Source organism: Orcinus orca, chromosome 4 (genome assembly GCF_937001465.1).
Source record: "Orcinus orca chromosome 4, mOrcOrc1.1, whole genome shotgun sequence".
NCBI lineage: Eukaryota > Metazoa > Chordata > Mammalia > Artiodactyla > Delphinidae > Orcinus > Orcinus orca.
The window spans coordinates 40,523,835-40,542,247 of NC_064562.1; the positions used below are offsets into that span (position 1 = coordinate 40,523,835).

Here is an 18,413-nt window from a genome sequence, read left to right on the forward strand (position 1 = left end):
TACGTCATCCCCATTCTATGCCCTAATGTGATATTAAAGTCAACTTTTTTACCCACCACCTCTTAGCAATGCTGATAACACCAACTACTTGTTCACGTTTCCTTCACTCTGGGAAACAGTCAAAACCATTTCTCTCTGCTTTTATTCATAATTCAACCTACAATCTAAGCAACTGTAAGCAAACTTTTGTTGCCTTGTCTTTGAATTTGAGTGTGTTTACTAGACTCTGACAACCATTTTTCCATGAATTACACTGCAGATGTTTCCATTCAGATGCTTCCTTAAAATGGGAAATGAGGATGCACCTGCACGCCCCACTCAACCCGGTTTACAGCTCTGGTCAGAATTCATCCATATATTTTCACATGGCAGTTGCCTTAGACATTGGTAGCCTCTGTGAAAGAATCATTGGGACCATTGTTCTCTGTGGCTTCTAGGTTCTTTTTAGCCTTGAATGTCACAGATACCTCAGAGTGAATGGCGTCTAACCTCTGCTCACAGAAGAAGGCTGAGAGGAAAGCCTTTCTGTAGTTGCTGTTCATCCAGCCATAGAGAAGGGGGTTGGCAACGGTGGAGCACATAGCAATGATGTGGAACACAGTGAAGATAAGTTTGTACTCCTTCAGGTCCAAGACTTGGTTGTCAATGTCGACAGCAAGTTGGAAGGCATGGAGCGGCAACCAGCTGACTGCAAATACCACCACCACACACACCAGCATTTTGGTGGTTTTTTGCCTCCGCTGATGGTAGTGGTCATTAGCAGCTCCAGGGGTGACGTGGTTCTTAAGTTTACTCCAGATACAAGTGTAGGAAACAGAGATAATGCCCAGAGGCAAAACATACAGGATTAATAAGGAAGAAAGACTGTAGACAGTGCCATAGATGATCTTCTCCTCACCAGGCCACTTCTCAGTACAGGCCACAGTCTCAAAGTCAGGAATAATCTCAATCAGTGAATACTCCCGGAAGATGGCCAGGGGGTTTGCTAGCAGGGCACTGATGTCCCAAGCCAAACCAATAATCAACAAGCTGATTCGCTTGGAAATCTTGCTCTCCAGGTGGTAGACAATGCAATGATGCCGGTCTAGGGCAATTACTGTCAAGGTGATGGTGGACACTTGTACCACCAGGCCCTGGGCATAAGGCACCAAGTGGCATAGGACAGGACCCATTTTCCACTCCCCCATTAAGGTGTAAGTAAGTGTAAATGGCAAGCACAGGGTGTTCACCAGAAGATCAGCCACAGCCAGATTAGCAATAAAAAAGTTGGTTATTGTATGCATGCTCTTGAATTTGATCACCACATGGATCACCAAGGAATTGCCAATCACTCCAAACAAGATGATGGTGCAATAGGCCAATATAAGGATGATCTGTACCTCAATCAGCTTCGTGCTGTCTATAAGCTCTGGCTCAGAGTTAGGGGCCAGCTCCCCTCTAGGAGTGGTGTGCCCTGGACCGAACTGCTCCACTTTCATTTCTTCCACTGTCTGGTTCTCATCAGCCTCTGCACCTAATGGGCCCATTTTCATCAACTAGCACAAGAATCTACAATTTAAAAAATGAACAAATATGGAACGAGGAAAACTCAAGGGTGCAAGGTATATCACAAATGGATTGGTTTCATTTTGCTTGGGGCTCAAAGTACCTGTCCTCTGATCCCTAAATTTGCACATAGTACAATATTTCAGTAAAGTGGACCCTTTAATAAGTCTATTCACAAATATGGATGAATTAAATCAGATCCCTGAAATGTATATTATGAAGGCAAAATGTAATGTCTATAGTATAGACACAATTCCTTTGTGAATGCGACCAAATTGATTCAATCCATTTTCAGTGAGATGGATATTACAAACATTATCAATTAATTTTATAACTGCTATAAATTCATCGAATTAATTTTAAGGTAGATAAAGTTTGCTTCAATATCCTGTTTTCAATTTATAAATATAGCGACTAATTTCAAGAAAAGAGACAAATATTAAAATCCTTTGCCTGGTGCTTGGACTTTAGGAGTATAAAACAGTTAAGATAAACTGAGCAGATTGTTTCGTAGCCAATTTTTCTAATGTAGGGATTAGCGTTAAAAATAGCAGCCTTTTTTTATGATCTGAACTAAATTTCCTACCTGACATACAGCAGAATCCTACATAGAAACTGTAATGAAAATATGTCCAATCTGAATTTCATCTCTCTCTAATCCCTGAATACAAAAGTTTTAACACCTTTCTTCTCTAGTGACCCACCTCAACCTCAGAATCCTTCTGTGTGTCCTACTTAGGTCAATACTATCCTCATTAATTAAGCCACGTAAAGTTAAGAAGCAGGTAACTACACAGGCTTTTTCATCTCCTTTAGCCCACATGTTTAAGAGACCCCTCAGACTACTCTTAAATATCTCTCCCAATGGTCCTCTTATTTCTACCACATTAATTTTGTACTTCTTGATTTATTACTGTAATAACTCTAATAGTTGTCTAACTTATCTCCCTTTTCCCTACCCTTCCTTCCTTCCTTCCTTCATTTCTTTCCTCATTCATTCACTTAACTAATATAATTAAGCATCTACTAAATGCCATACGTGGCTCCACTCTCATGATGCTTATACTTATTCAAATGTGCATTCAGCAAGTATTTAAAACCCACTGTCAGGAATTAGGATTTGTGCTGGGGGAAAAAAACAACAGGATAGTGCCCCTACTCTAAAGCTCTTACATTTACTGAATAGAGCATACTCTGACATTAAAGTGTTTTTTTCTGAAATTCAGATGTGATCATTTCATTTCCCCAACATCTCCAAATAATACTAATCAGTTTCTAATATAAAGTTACCTTCTCAAGTCTATAAAAACATCCGGAGCCCAACATCATAATGGTAGTACTATTTGAATATGCTCATAATGAAAAAAGGCTGCCACCATTAATTCAGAACCTCTTTGAAATGAAGTTGTTTTTTATTAATCATAATCACATCTACCTACATTGGTAGCTGAGTCATATTTATTCATGCCACAGACAATGTCTGGCTGAGCCTGTTTGCTCAGCTCCATTCTTCCCCTGATGCTGGAGGGCTGATTCTTGCAGACCATATTTCCAGGCACTCAGGACATTGGGATGCTGGCTGCGCTTGGCCAACAGGAGGCACTGGCAGGTAACTAGGAGGCAGGAGGAAGGGAGAATCCAGAAGCCACTGTACTCTTCTCCCTCCCTCTCTCCTCTTACCAGTGCCTTAGCCATCCCTCTATGGCTGGCTCCCATGGGTATGGTCTGCAGTGATTTTGTTTCCAGTGGAGGCACAAGGTCCCTGGATTCAGTCATACTGCTTTTTCCCTGTGTCCCTCTATCTGGAGGTAGTAATGATTCTTTGTTCTTGCTAATCCCTGTGTGGCCTCAACATCCTCTGCTTGGCTTCCATCACTTGTGTAACCAATTTTCTGCATTAAATTCCTTCTCGTTTGCATTCTTGAATAGGTTCTGTTTTGCATGATCTGCTGAGCTTCCCCTGCATATATATTTCATTAATTTGCTCTCCCACTACAGTTGCTGCATGTACAGGCTGATAACACTGACATACACAAGAAAACCCCAACTCCACAGTATGACATTCAAAGCTTTCCTTGAACTCAACCCTACCTTCATCTCTCCTGACATCTTAGGATATACCTGATGCTTCTGTCATACCAAACTACTTCCAATTCCAGCAACACATCAGCCTTTCTCATGCCTCTCTGCCCTCCCTATTCACTTATCTCGACAACCTGTGCTCACTTCTAATCCTGCAAGGAGCACATGACACATCACAGTTGTTTTCCTTCAGCCTCCTCACCACAGCTGTGTCTTTTAGGACACAGTCTGGACTGTTTCCATCCATTGTTTAAATCTTAACAAATAAGGAAAGCACAATTTTACTGAATAATTGAGGTCAGCAAAGTACAAAGTAACAATTTTGACCCTTTCCTTTACTGAAGATAATTGCTTGTATAGGATTCTTGCTCTGATATGACATCTCTGTGCTTATTTTCTTGTTCTTAATCAGGTAACCACCTCTACAAGAAAGTTGTTCCAAGATATAATCTCTGATTAGAACATTAAAAATTGTTAGTCAGTACATACCACAAGGAAACTTTCTCTCTCCATGGGCTTAACACACACACACACACACACACACACACACACACACACATACACTAATAGTTGCTTATCACAAAGATGATAGAGATTTTCACATACTCATGCATTTTCTTTACTGATATATTCTCATTCTCTCTGCATACTTTTCAAATAGAATGTTCTAGAGTCCAGGCCGCCTTTTGCACTTGCCTCCTTTCTTTAGTGATTAGAGAAAGTGGAAACTAACCATTCAAATCTTGGAGTGTTTTATTTGATGGGCCCTTTCATTTCCCTTAGACTAAGAATGAGACTCTACAGAGCACAGTCAATCCTGACAAGTCTTTAACAGAACTAATGAGACTACAGAAGGTCGGAGTTTGCAGCAAACTAAATTGGGAGCAAGCCCAAGATTGAAGGTTATTAGGAGCATATTTGATTTATTAACTTATTTTGCTTTTTCTTTTCAGTCTCATTTTCTTTATTCACTTCTTTAAAGCTTCTCTACAGGAATGATAATTGATCTACAGGGTATTAGCATGTGGATTCTAATAGCTGTTCTCAAGCACACGACTGGCCTTCAACCAGGTCAGAGTGTTACCCAGAGAATGTATAATTTTATGACTGCACTTCTGGAAAAGTGGAAGAGGATAAGAAAGTACACAGAGGGAGTCGTCAGGGTCAAAATTCAAAAGCACAATTCAAAGATGAATAGAAAAGGGGAAAAATGTTTCCATGAAATAAGGTAAAAATGAGGCATCACACTGTTCAAGACATTCAAGGAGAACTGTGAGTGATAGTTTTCTTGAACGAGTGAATCATTATTCAGTTATAGAACTATTTCTTCATAGATAGGAAAATGGCTTCAGGACTTTTTTCCCCCAGAAAGTCAAAGAACTTCAAATTATCTAAGTGGGAAACAAGTTTATGCTTTGACTCCATATTTAAATTTGTGGGGGTTTTTTTGCAACAGTATTCTTACTGTCACAGGTTGGCCTTAGTAAAAACTTAATACCTTTACAATCACAAAACTTTCCAGGAATTTTTCTCAGGGAAGAATCCCAGAAAATATGCCATATGCCCTATATGTATTAGTCCTGGAGAGAAGGGGTGTGGACATCCAAGAATGTTGCATTAAGACATGACCATTTGCCTGATAAGCAGAAAGTTGAAAATATTCACCAAGGCGATTGGGAATGTACCTCTTCTGTCTATTTGAGCCTCTGACCTTTGAAAACAGCACTGTGTATTTCGTGTCACTGAGTTTACACGATGTGTCCCTATTTCCAAAAGCCTTAAAGCTTTTCCTTTTGCCTCCTTTTTGTCCATCATATGCTCCTACCAGGGAGTGAGACCTTCTGGTGCAGAACCAGCGAATGCTTACATGAATGTGTCCATTCTTGAACAGCTTTGGAGAATGCAGTATGACCTTTCCCGCTAAACAGGTGTTTGATTTTTAAAGAGGCAGGAACAGTAACAACCTGCTGTTCTGGAAAGATAATTACCTCTCTCTAAGAAGAGTCAGGGAAATAGTCAAGACTCTTCCATGGGTGAGGAGTATTCCAGTGAGTGTAGAAAACAGGGATGGTCTCACCCACAATGCCCATCTTCGGCCTAAATGTGGAACAAAAGCCCCTACACTCATGAGGACCTCCCCCATCGGTCTTCAAAAGACCCGAAAGCTTCTTTTGGGGTGTTCTCATTACCAGAAGGTGAATCAGTTAGGACTTACACTTACTGACCCGGCCTTCGCGCTTCTGCTGAGACGTGGAAGCCAGACGTGTGCCGCCTGTCAGTTTGATGATTATCTAGCTCGCCGACCCGGAGAGGGCACTGGGCGGTTCCCAAAGGCAGGCCCAGTCCGTCCGATCCGACGGTGCTGGGCAGCCGCGCGCGCGGGAGAGCAGGAGAGCGCAGCGTCCTCCTGACAGTCGGAGCCGCTAGGAGGTTTGCGCCCCTGGGGGCCGCAGCCCACCTCCGCAGCAGAGCGTAAGGGCACCGTCCCGCCCCGCACTGCGCGGCCAGAGGAGCGTGTGGGGATTCGAGGCTCCGGAGGCGGGAGGCGCATCCCTCCCTCGAGGAAAAAGAAACAGGGGCGGAGGGTGGGGGACAAGGGTCCCTCAATGGAGAAGGCTGGACGGAAATTCTCCGTGCGATGGAGCTGGAAACAGAGTCCAGGTCTCTCCCCCTGAAGGGCTTGGAACGCGCGCAGCGGGACCCTGCCCAGAGCCCCCTCCCGGGACCCCACAGCCGCCTGCAACGGCTTCTCTTCTCCCCTGACCCCCACTGGCCACCCCCAAGTTTGATACTCTGGGTGTTCGCACCACTCCTACCTTCCACCACCCCCTCCCTTATTCTCCCGCTCCTCAGTTCTATGAGAGACGGCCCGGCGAGGACAGACCCCGGACTAGGGCCGGGCTCACCACATCCTCCGAGAAGAGGCCAGGGCCAAGGCCAGGGCGAGGGCTACGGCGAAGGCGGGGCGGACAGTCCCAGCTGCGGGCGCTGAGGGTGAGAGGAGATCTCGAGCTGGCTCGAGGCAGCTCTGGGAGGCAGAAGCCCAGCGACTTGGCGGAGATGGTAAAATCCCACAACTGAAACAAGGAGTCGCTCTCCTTTTTTCTTATAGGAGCAGAGACGGGGGGCTGGACCCCGCGCAGAACCACGGAAAAGCGCCGCACGACTGCGCGCGGAAGACCAACCCTCCGCCAGGGCTGGAGCGCAGGGCGCCGGTGCAACTCTAACTGGGCGGTCGCTGCGCTCCAACGGGAAGCAGAAGCGAGTTCAGATCCTGTTTGCCCGCGATCAATTGGTTGCAATTTCCTGAACTGGTGTCTGTTGACAGTTTACAAGTTGGGTAGTGCGCATTCAGATTCAAAAGCCGGCAGCCCGGGTGGTGTACGCTGCTGCTCAGGGCAAAAGCTAGAATAGGAAAGAGAAAACAAAGGGTCACAAAAACAAAACAAAACAAGACAAATCTAAATCTTGATCTGTCCAGTTAGCTGACTTTTGGATCCTTCGCTCTTTGGTCATGACCCAAGCTACTCGTGCCACGATGCGCGCGTGCCTCCGAAATGCTCTCACCAGTCTCCTCCTGGCGATGCCCTCTGCTAATGGCTGGAGCCCGCCAGGCTGAATTAAAGCATCAGAGCAAAACAGGATTGCGGAGTCAGTCAACAAAGCTGCGGGGTCTGTTTCCTCAGTATTCCTCCCAGAAACTCTTAATTCAGAGCCATTCCTTCTCGCAGTTTTCAGCCAATCTCTCTTCCCCTTGTTCATTTTTAGAGGGGGCAGCAGAGCCCATCGAACTAGGAAAACAAAAGACTGAAACTGGAAACCGAAGCCCTTCCTCCAATATCTTGTGCTGGGGCTTAGCACACATTACTTTCCTTGTATGCATCAGTCTCTTCATTTCTGAAATGAGGATGATCATACTGCTTCACTTGAAATTTCTGTGAAGTATAAAAAAGATTAAGCTAATCAAAAAATACTCTCCAAAATATTAGTTAAGTCTTCTTGTCAAAAGCATTGAGGTTTCAGTCTATGAGGGTTTGCCCACACCCTGATAGTGTTGCATATGTAAGACATTTTTACTCAGCCTAATCTGAAATTGATCTTCTGGCTAGTGTAGAATTATGCCCACAGTAGAAGAGAAATTATTGAGAAAACAAAGAAGCTTGGGCTTTTCAATTACCAGTAAACAAAAATACACAGAACTGGAAATATCCAAGATATTCTACACAGTTCCACTTAAAATATTTTTGTACATTTTTTACCTTGGAGAAATATTCCTTGTTCACACATGTGTTTTCTGCAACAGGTTCCATGTTTCTTAATATATTTGTACCAGTGAAGAATGAACTATGTACCAAGGAGCTGTAACTCTAGAAGAGTAGGAGTGGCTTAAAACAACAATCACAAAAACAAATACACAGGAAAACAGATGAGTGCTGTAATTGCTTTGGAGGACTCAGCAGATTTCACTGACATAGGTTGCAAGAAACAACTTTGCCTCCTTTTAAAACTGTTTTTCAGAAGCATCTTAGCAAGCACATACAAATATTTGTCTCACTCTCTTATCGACACGCATGTGTCTTAGAAGAGTCACATAGCTCCACAAACATCTAATCAGCAGTCCTGTTAAGATTGCATGACTTCTTTGATTAATGTTTTCCAATAAAGTGCACAATTGCATGAGAATCTGATCCATGGAAATTAAAGTTGCTTTATTGTGTGTCATATTATCAAGGATAGTTTTGACAATTAACTCAACACTTTTTTGTGCATTAAGATCTAACAGATATCTTTTAGTGTGCACATACTCTGTAGTACAGCAGCAGTGAGCCACTCCGATAAATGCCAATAAACCCCATCAAGACACTGATAGAAAGTGGTGGTGAAATATTGATTAATACAAATTGAGACAGGGCACAATTTTTACTGCCTGATTTCTGTTGTGTCAAATCATTTAGTTCCTTGGGCAATTTCACATCTAACTAGAATATGTTCTGATTGCTCCTCACATAGGGAGCAGACTCAAACTCAAATGCCTTTAGCTTGGGCCAATGACCTCAATATACCAGCAGCCTAGGCTGCAGTAGCCAGTAGAGAGGGTTGGGGGCTATCATGTGTCAGAAAGCACAAAGCACATGCTTCTTCTAAAGGAGGAGGCTGCTTCTCAGACTCCACTGAACTGCCCTGCAAAAATATAGATTCAGTATTGTGAGATCTGATATTTTGAGAAGAAAAATCCATATTATTAAAAACCTTCCAGATTTTATATGAAGGAAATTAATTTTTAAAACATCAACCCCCAGGTGGCCCAGATCTGTGCAGACCAAAATAAATAAGGAGATATAGATAGGGATAGATAGACAGACAGATGGATAGACAGATGGATAGATATCTGCAGCCTGGCCCATGGGCTTCCAATATTGTAACCTTTCATATTTGTATGTGATGTTTGACAAACCTCCTAAAATATCCAAAACATGACTCTCCTACCATTTTCCCTACCCATAGACCATTCCTCAGTGCATAAAAGAATGCAGCCAAATATTAATTGCTAAATAAGTAATTTTTTCCCCCACTTCTGGTTGAATAGGTGTTCTCAATGAGACTGAAGTAAAGAACATGGTGAATAACTGAACAATTTGGTATTTTAGATGGTTGGAATGAGAAATTTCACAGAAGTGCTTCATTTAAAAAAACAGTTAGATGATGTCAGGATAGAAGGCCATTAATGATACATAGTTTTTAAAGTAAATCATGATATGGATTTCCTTCAGTCTAAATTTATTTTGAGAGCAAGGAAGCATCCTCTAATGTGTAAATAACTTCGTTGTTATTTTGATTACAAAAGTAATTTATAACGATTGTAAAGGGAGCAAAGAAAGAAATATACATTATCTAAAACAATGTTTTCCAATAAAACTTTCTGGAATGATGGAAATGTTCTATATCTGCACTGTCTAATATGTAGCCACTAGCTACATGTGGCTATTGAACACTTGAAATGTGGCTAGTACAAATGAAACTGAATATTAAATTTTAATTTTTTTAATAAAAGCACTGCAAAGAACAAATGTGTTTTGATTCCTGGGGGAAAGTTCAGAAAGCTATTTTTTTCCCCTTAATGTCAATGTTTCCTGAGAGATTATTAAATAAGCTTCAAGCCATACAACCCTAACTTAAATCACAGACAGAATGAAATAGTGTAGTGCAGCTGGAATGTGGAAGCTGATTCCAGAAGGAGAAAGAAGTAAGCTCCATAAATCAGGACAGCAGCCCAAGGAAGGGAGGAAGAGCAAAGAACAGAAAGAGGAAGGACAGCAAACCCATGCAGAGGAATTCTCTAAACCCAGTCATGTAAGAAAACCTCAGTGAGGCTTATTAGCTTTTATTAAATAATGTACTTAAATTCTCAGACTGAAAAAAAATCCTAATAACAAGTCCCTAGTTAGGAAATGTTAATAATCAGCTTAGCTTAACAGTTAGTTATAGTGCTTAGTATATTTGAAACTGACTCTGTCTTGCTTTATTTAAATGTTCAATAAATTTAGTTATTTATTCTTAGGCTTATTAAGTCCTTTCTACAGAAATTATTTTTGAAGTTTCAATAACACTCTCCTATAGTAAAAAATTATGGAGCCTAGCTATCCTAATGTCCATTTTGTTATACTGTTGATTCTCAATAGGTTGTAGATATATTTCTGATTGGATATGAAAAGGAACAATGGGAGTTAAGTTCATATCTGAACAGATACAATGGAGGATGTACCAAGTAGACATAGAAAAAGAGACTATTTTATGTAAATGGAGCTGCAAGTGTAATAGCTTTTAAATTAGTCTACCTTTTTAAAAACTAGCCAGTCTAATCAGAGTGAAATGTATGCTAAATCCTAAACTGGACATAAATATCATTTGCTATGATTTGTATTTCTATGGATTCTGGATTTTTATTTTTGTTTTGAATTTTTAATTACAGATTCAAAGTAATTAAGCAGGATTGTAAGCAACATATGCAGCACTTTGCTGAGATTTTTATCTTTTGGTGATCATCCAAATGGATATTGAGACTGGTAAAGGGCCAAATCTAGAAGGATATTTAAATGCAAATGACTTACAGTTCAAATTTTAACATGGAACAAAGGAAGGGATATTTTTATGTGGAATTCAGAATTTAATCAATGCAAATGTTCATTGGATTATCTGAAACGTGCACAGGAGGCCCATGGCTAAAGGGGAAACCTGCACTCTTTTAGAAATATCAACTTTATTTAATAAGTGTTTATCCTTGTAGCATAGAGACATAATTTGATATGTATTTTTTGAATCATACACTTGAAACAAATTTAGTTTTAAAATTTTCTCAAAAAAGTACAAGTAAAATCAAAGCTCTCATACTAAATTACTATTGGTTTATTTTGAGAGATGAGAAGTCAAAGATTTATATATAGTTTTCACATGTTATTTTGGAGATGATGAAATGGCTTATTCAAAGTAAAAATTTCAAAATGTGAAATGAATAATATAAGTAAGATTAAATTCAGGACTCACTACTCTTTGTAGTAAAAAAGAATTATATAAAAATCCATGTAAACATTTTATTACTCACAACTCCTGTCAACAAATCTTTATAGAGTATATAATTTGTTATAGGTACTGTGCCAGATGATGTCCATACAAGGCGAATGACACAAAGACCTGGTTGTTTCTAGTCCAAGTATGTAGACTTTTAAATAAAGAAGTACCATAAACAGCTTGAGATTTTCTGGTAGACTCTGACATAATGGATTTCAATGCCAAATCTGGCCTCTGTACTCCGACACAGAATTAAATCTTGGAGACACAGTTTTGGGTAAAGTAAAAAAGAATAGGTTTATTTCTTTGTCAGGCAAACAGGGCCACAGCAGGCTAATGCCCTCAAAACTGTGTGTACCAACCTGGAGGGGGTAGTGAGAAATTTTATAGTAATGGTTCAAAGGCAGTGTGATCAGCTCATGGACATTATTCTGATTGGTTGGTGGGGAGGTAATCAGGAGTCAGCATCATCAACCTTCTGGTTCCAACCCATCTGGGGTCTGCGTGCTTGTGGGCAGCATATAGTTAACTTCTCCCACCTGGTGGGGGTTTCAGTCTCTGAAAAACAGCTCAAGGATATAGTTACTGTATCCCTTGAGAGGGAACCAGGACCTGCCCCAAGGCTGCACTGTTGTTTCTTGACTGATCCTCCCTTATCTCTGCATTCCCTCCCTTCCCCGATTAGCAGCTGTTTGAACCTGCCCCGTTGGAACTCAGGGAAGGTCATGGAGGCTGAATGAAGCCTATTTCCTGTAATCAAGAAATGAGGGACTCAGAAAGGCTTTAGTGCCCAGGATCCCCACAGGGTCCTGCTCAGTTTCAATTTGAGGCCACAAAGAAGGAATGTTCAGTTTTTGTTTTTGTTTATAAGAGTTGTGTGAGTGGAAGGGGAAGAATCAGGGAAGTATTTCATGCAGGAAGTAACTCAACTCAATGTAAACCTAGATAGAGGCCTTCTTGGCTTTACCCAGCACTTGGATACCATTTTCTGTTGGAAATAACCTTCTGAAAACCAAAGTATCATGCATGGGTGATATATTCAGAATCTTTTGTTGAATTCTTGGAAATAATTACCAAGACATTCAATTTAATCATTTAACATCTAGATCACACTTGAATAAAAAATTCATTTCCTGGGATTTAGTCTACATTTTCTTTATCATCACTGAGTTATTCTCTCAACATTAATAACTAAAAGCAAATATTACAGAAACATAATCTTCTAGCAATTCTGTCCTCTGGCATCTTTTTGGTCTCTTCCATTTTGTGAGAGTATAAAAAATAGCTATAATAAGGCTTTTGACTGATTCATTCATCTTGCTCTTGGTTTGCTAGCACACTGAAATATGATAAAGAAATTGTTTTGTTTGGGGACACCAGTTACTTAATTAAGTTTACCTGTCATGTGGAGAGCATACAGAAAATGTAAATATTGCCTTCTGTTAAGTGGATTATATGTTGTAACCTAGGTATGATACTAAGAGTATATCTAGATAAACATAGTGGAGAAAATACAAATGTGGAATACAATTATGAACTAGGGCTACTTTTATCAAACGGTGGTGCTAGGGTTCCCTTCATCAAAATCGTATGAGGTCCCTCATAATAATGCCGAGTCCAAGATTCTACCATAGACAATGCAGCCAAAGAATCTCTTGGGGTAAGAGATGCATTCTGCAATTGGCAAGCCCCCCAGATAATGTAAATATATATCTACTTTTGACAAGCACTAATCTAGGGGGAAATCTCTCTTATGCCAATAAATAAAGGGGCAAATAAATAAACAAGAGTGACAGAACAGAATTTTATCTGAATTATTCAGACATTTTATGTTCAGAAATTGCTGGGCACTTTTTCACTTCCTACTGTTCATACAGATTTAATGTGATAATACATTTTGTTTCCATAGATAAAATTATTTATAGATATAAAAGTATCCAGTGTAAATTCCTAGGGACATATCTCTTTGCTTAATTTACTTTCTAGTTAGAAGTCAGAGAATCACTTCCGTAGAGAAACAGTCCCTCACCATGCTAAACAGGTCAAATTTGCCTATCAGAGAGCTCTAACTCCCCTTTGGCTCTTCAACACATGTAACACTTTGAATTGTGCACTTCTATGTGATGATTTTACTACCTGATGAACAACTATCTTCCCAACTAGACCTTGAGACCTGAGGGCAGCTCTAAGTCTGATTTAGCCACCACTGTATCATTTGCCTCTAGCACAGTGCCTCATACACAGATGACACTAAATGTATCTTGTACATTTGCATGTATAAGGAGAGGTATGAAAAGGTAGTCTTCCAGATATTCCTCCTTTTAACCAGTTAACTTATCATTACACAAATTTTTTGAAACTATCTTCTCCATCTCTCTTCATTTCCTCTTCCTTACTCCATCACTACCTTGCCCAATTAGATCTCACTTCTCTTACAGACAATTCTGAGCAGATCTCTCCCTCCTTCTTCACCTCCTCTTCTAAGCACAAGTTATCCTTCTCCACTGCAAGAAAAGTATATATTCCTAAACTGCTGAGAAACTAGGTATCCCTGAACTGCTAAAGAAAGTCCATATTCTTCTGACTCAGGGATGCAAATCCTTCGATTCCTTCTCGATTCCACTCTTCACACAAGTTCTTATTTCTAAAGTTAATCCCTGCTTGTGCCCGACATAAATAATCACTCACACATCTGAGAGGCAGCTGCAGCCTAGTGGTTAAGTGTGAAAGGGCTGGGGTTACCCTACTTGGATTTAAATCCTTATTATGCCATTTATTCACCATCCATTTTGGGGCAACTTGCTTGGGCAAGTTCTCTGGGCTTCATATTCCTCATCTGGAAATCAGAGTTAATAATACCCAACCTATAAAGCTGTTGCAAAGATTAATAGATGGGACAATATACATAGAGTATCTGACACTGCAGAGTGTTAAGTCTAGCTCAGAGTAGCCTCTTAGAAAGTATTAGTAATTACTATCAAATAGGCATCTTGCCTTCTCCCACTACATGTCAGTTCTCAGTTAAATACCTTTACCTGATCCTATAATCTCTTCCATTACATCTTTACTCTTAAACACCACATTTCTTAAAACTATTCTTTCCTTACCTCCTACTTTATTCTTATCTACTAAAAAGTAGATACTCATTCCTACAAATATATTCCAGGTGATTGTAAAGCTACAATGGGTTATTATCCATACCAGGCAAACACTGGACCAAATTTTTTTTCCTTCCCTTCTAAAACTCAATGATTTCCTCCCCAAACTCATGTCCAGAGATTAGGTCTAGAAAAGATTAGCTGTCCTGGGGTTGAGAGTTTAGAATGCTTTGCTATGCACTAACTTTAATCTTTAAGACTTTAAACTTTAATCTTTAAACTTAAGAGTTGTGCAACTCTTGCGGTCTTACATATAGTATTCTTTAGTTGGGTTTGTAGGTAGTGACTCCATACATAAAGTACAATCCTTGTTTCTTTGTAGTGGGCCTGTCTTACATGAATAAATGAGAATCATCCTCAAATATTGTATTGTGTATAATGGTCTTTATTGCATAATAAATTTGCCCAGTTGTGCCTTGGCATAATGTAGGGCAGATTATTATTAAACCTATGCAAGTAACTATATTGCTTTGTAAAGTAAGAAAACTCAGTCACAATATTTGTTTCCAAATTCTGCAGGGTAAGTGAGAATCAGATACCATTTTAAAATATATTTCATTTTACAAATGCATAGTTTAAAATTCAGTTTATAAATGCATAGTTTAAATTGAGGGCTAGAGATAGCTTAAGAAGAAAGAAATAAGGCCTCCCCATATATTCCTTATAAGACAAAAACATAATATCAACAATATTGCAAATAAATAATCAAAATAAAATGTCCTTTTTCAGTATTTTTGGTCCTATTAAGTTTTGACCCACTGGATCTTGGATAATTCCTCTGCTTTCATAAAGTTGTCCACTTCTGGACTAAAAAGAGCCCTAGAAATCTTGACTCAGTACCCTGGCACAACCTCAAAGACACACAAGGTGAGTCAGCCTGGGAATCTGTACACAAGACTTTATTCTTTGAAGTATCAGTTTTTGAGTTTCTGTTACAGTCCATTCCTTGAAGCTCTGAAGCTGTTCTTCTTGGCTTAAGACAAAAATTCTGATCTGAGCTTATAGTAAGGCTAAAAGCCTCAGAGTAAATGTTATAGTTGCAGGTGAAACAGAATGACTATAGTTCATTTATTGCCATAATCAACAATATTGGAAAGGGACAGAGTAAACTCTGCTATTGGGTATAACATATAACTCTTCTATAAGAATTTATTTTATGTTTCCCCTGAGCCTAAAGACACATTATCATCAGTGAGGGTGTTAAAACACCTCCAAAATCCTCCAATCTCTGAAAGATCTATATTAGCAGCATTTTAGTGTACAAAGTGTACAAAGTTATCCTTCTCTTGAACAACTCTGTGCCTGGAAATATTACAAATACTCTTGGAGCTAATTAAGAAATATGAAGCATAACAAAAAATCTAATTGTTTTCATATCCCTTTTATAATGTGAATGAATAAACCTTTTTATTTTCTATAGCATTTTTAAAATAATCAGAGGCATAATGCAGTCAATCCCCAGCACAGAAAATTATTACAGATTATATACAATCTGGGCAGATTGAATAGAAGGTAAAACAAACAAATGATTTACTATACCTTGTTAAGGGTAAGCTAAATGCTCTACACAATGTTATTCTACCAGAGAGAAAACCATGTTCTAGATGTATTAATATGATATTTGAAAATAAAAAGATTGCAAGCTCCTTAAAAAATACTATCTGAATAAACCCTCAACCTGAGTGAACTTTGCCAATATTTTAACATAATTAATAATTCCATCATATCTTAAGTAATATAAACCAAGTAATAAATTTCACTTCAGCTAATTGTACAAAATCAAGTTTTGCCCTTTACTAAATTCTTTTATATTTTGGGACAATCTCACACTTCATTTTAGAACAAATCTTTTTTCTTCTTCCTTTGAGAACAACAGAAAACTTCATATTTCACACACATACATGCTCCTACCAGAGGCTCAAATACCAATAAGAACTATAGCATTTAACCAAGTTAGCTACCTTCTATTTAACTGAGAGTATATAAATGGTAATTATCATACACAAGCAATTCAGCAGACAAGAAAATCTCACCCCCTAGAGTCACACACATCACTTTTATCTCTCTGGAAAGTGACAAAAATAACAGTACACATTCATTAGCAAGACCCCAAAGTATAGCCACTTTAATACACTAAACTAAGGATCGAAGTGACATATAATGAAAAACTATGCTTAATCGAAAAGGAAGAAGTGAAACTGTCACTACTTACAGATGACATGATTTTATATATGGAAAACCCCAAAGACTTCACCAAAAATCTACTGGAAATAATAAATGAATACAGTAAAGTTGCAGGATATGATTAATATACAGAAATCTGTTGCTTTTCTATACAGTAATAATGAACTATCAGGAATGATAAATTAAGAAAACAATCCCTTTTACAATCACAACAAAAAGAATTTTAAAAATTTAAAATGAAAACCATGCCTTATGGCCAAGGTATCAGTATTCTTTCTCAAGTAAAAAGTTATCCAGGGATCCAAATATTATTTATTAACTGGTTTAGTATTAGTCCAAGATTGTAAAGTTAACTAAGGATCTTCAATATCATGGTTTAAGCTGACACATTAGAAACATGATTACTGCTCTATAAAATAATTTGTCACACTGGATTAATTTAGATTAACGCAATTTTACATTATCCACAATCATCAACATTGTGTTAGCTTATTTGATCAGTAAAACAGTATAAGAAATCTAGGAAGTTCAGATGAACTAATATCAATTAGTATTAAAACAAACACACATCTGATAATTACATCAGGGAAAAGTCAGAGCTGTGTTTTAATTTTTATTATTATTTATTTATTTATTTGCATTTTTACAAGAGATAAATAAACTGACACCAAGCATTGTAAATGGATGACCACAACAAAAACAACGATTGCAATTATCAAACACAAAACACACTCATACTATGTCATAATATTGACATTCAGTCCAGTAATCCTCCACTGTAACAGCTCCTTTACTTTGCAGTGAAAATAAATTTGTATATTTTTTGCCTCTGAGTCCTTGTGGGATTTTTTTTTTTATTCAAACAGAAAGTCACAAAAATTATAATCATCCTCATCAGTTCACTCAGTCTCATGTAATTAATTTTTTTTATCTTGATATTTTGTTAGCAGTTTTATGAACTCATCAGTTTTCCATTAGAATTCTGAAAATGCTTATTCATTCAGTTCAGTAGTATAGTCAGTTACCAGAAACCTGTACCTGTCAGAGTCTTTCCCATGAATTCCTTGAAGATGAAACCCTTTTATAGGAACATTTTTGCGAAAGCATCAGAGTACACCCAGAACTTTCTGTAAAGGACAAAAGACTTAAAAAATGACCACGGGGCTTCCCTGGTGGTGCAGTAGTTGGGAGTCCACCTACCGGTGCATGGGACACGGGTTCATGCCCCAGTCTGGGAGGATCCCACATGCCGCGGAGCAGCTGGACCGTGAGCCATGGCTGCTGAGCCTGAGCGTCTGGAGCCTGTGCTCTGCAACGGGAGAGGCCACAACAGTGAGAGGCCCGCGTACAGGAAAAAAAAAAAAATGACCACAGTTAAAGATTTGATGAAAGTTCATAATCATGCAATTGACAAGGAAATTTAGTTATTTCTGAGATATACATTTTAAAGTAATAACTAGAATTATGAATTATAACATTATACCAGAACATAAGATTTTTAGAAATTTCATGTAATGTCTGAGCATTTATATTAACATATTTCCATACAAGTAACCAAAGAAAGTTTACTATTAGTTGGGTTTTTTTTTGTTTCTTTTTTTATACTGCAGGTTCTTATTAGTCATCAATTTTATACACATCAGTGTATACATGTCAATCAAAATCACCCAATTCAGCACACCACCATCCCCATCCCACTGTGGTTTTCCCCCCTTGGTGTCCATATGTTTGTTCTCTACATCTGTCTCTCAATTTCTGCCCTGCAAACTGGTTCATCTGTACAATTTTTCTAGGTTCCACATATATGCGTTAATATACGATATTTATTTTTCTCTTTCAGACGTACTTCACTCTGTATGACAGTCTCTAGATCCATCC

At 38.8% G+C, this 18,413-nt stretch overlaps 1 protein-coding gene across 1 annotated transcript; it reads right to left on the minus strand.

Moving 5' to 3' along the window:
* Nucleotides 1-356: 356 nt before the first annotated feature.
* LOC125964282 (neuropeptide Y receptor type 2-like) lies at nt 357-5,910 on the minus strand. The gene is made up of 2 exons (XM_049709399.1): nt 5,843-5,910; nt 357-1,548 (listed from the first exon to the last, which is right to left on the minus strand). Exon 2 carries the CDS (start codon nt 1,530-1,532, stop codon nt 378-380), a length of 1,155 nt encoding a protein of 384 aa, XP_049565356.1. The 5' UTR covers nt 1,533-1,548; nt 5,843-5,910; the 3' UTR covers nt 357-377.
* Between the last annotated feature and the right edge of the window lie 12,503 nt (nt 5,911-18,413).

Bases quoted from the DNA above. Each gene is read 5' to 3' on its own strand.
- LOC125964282 (XM_049709399.1), bottom strand. From the start codon at position 1,532: ATGAAAATGGGCCCATTAGGTGCAGAGGCTGATGAGAACCAGACAGTG.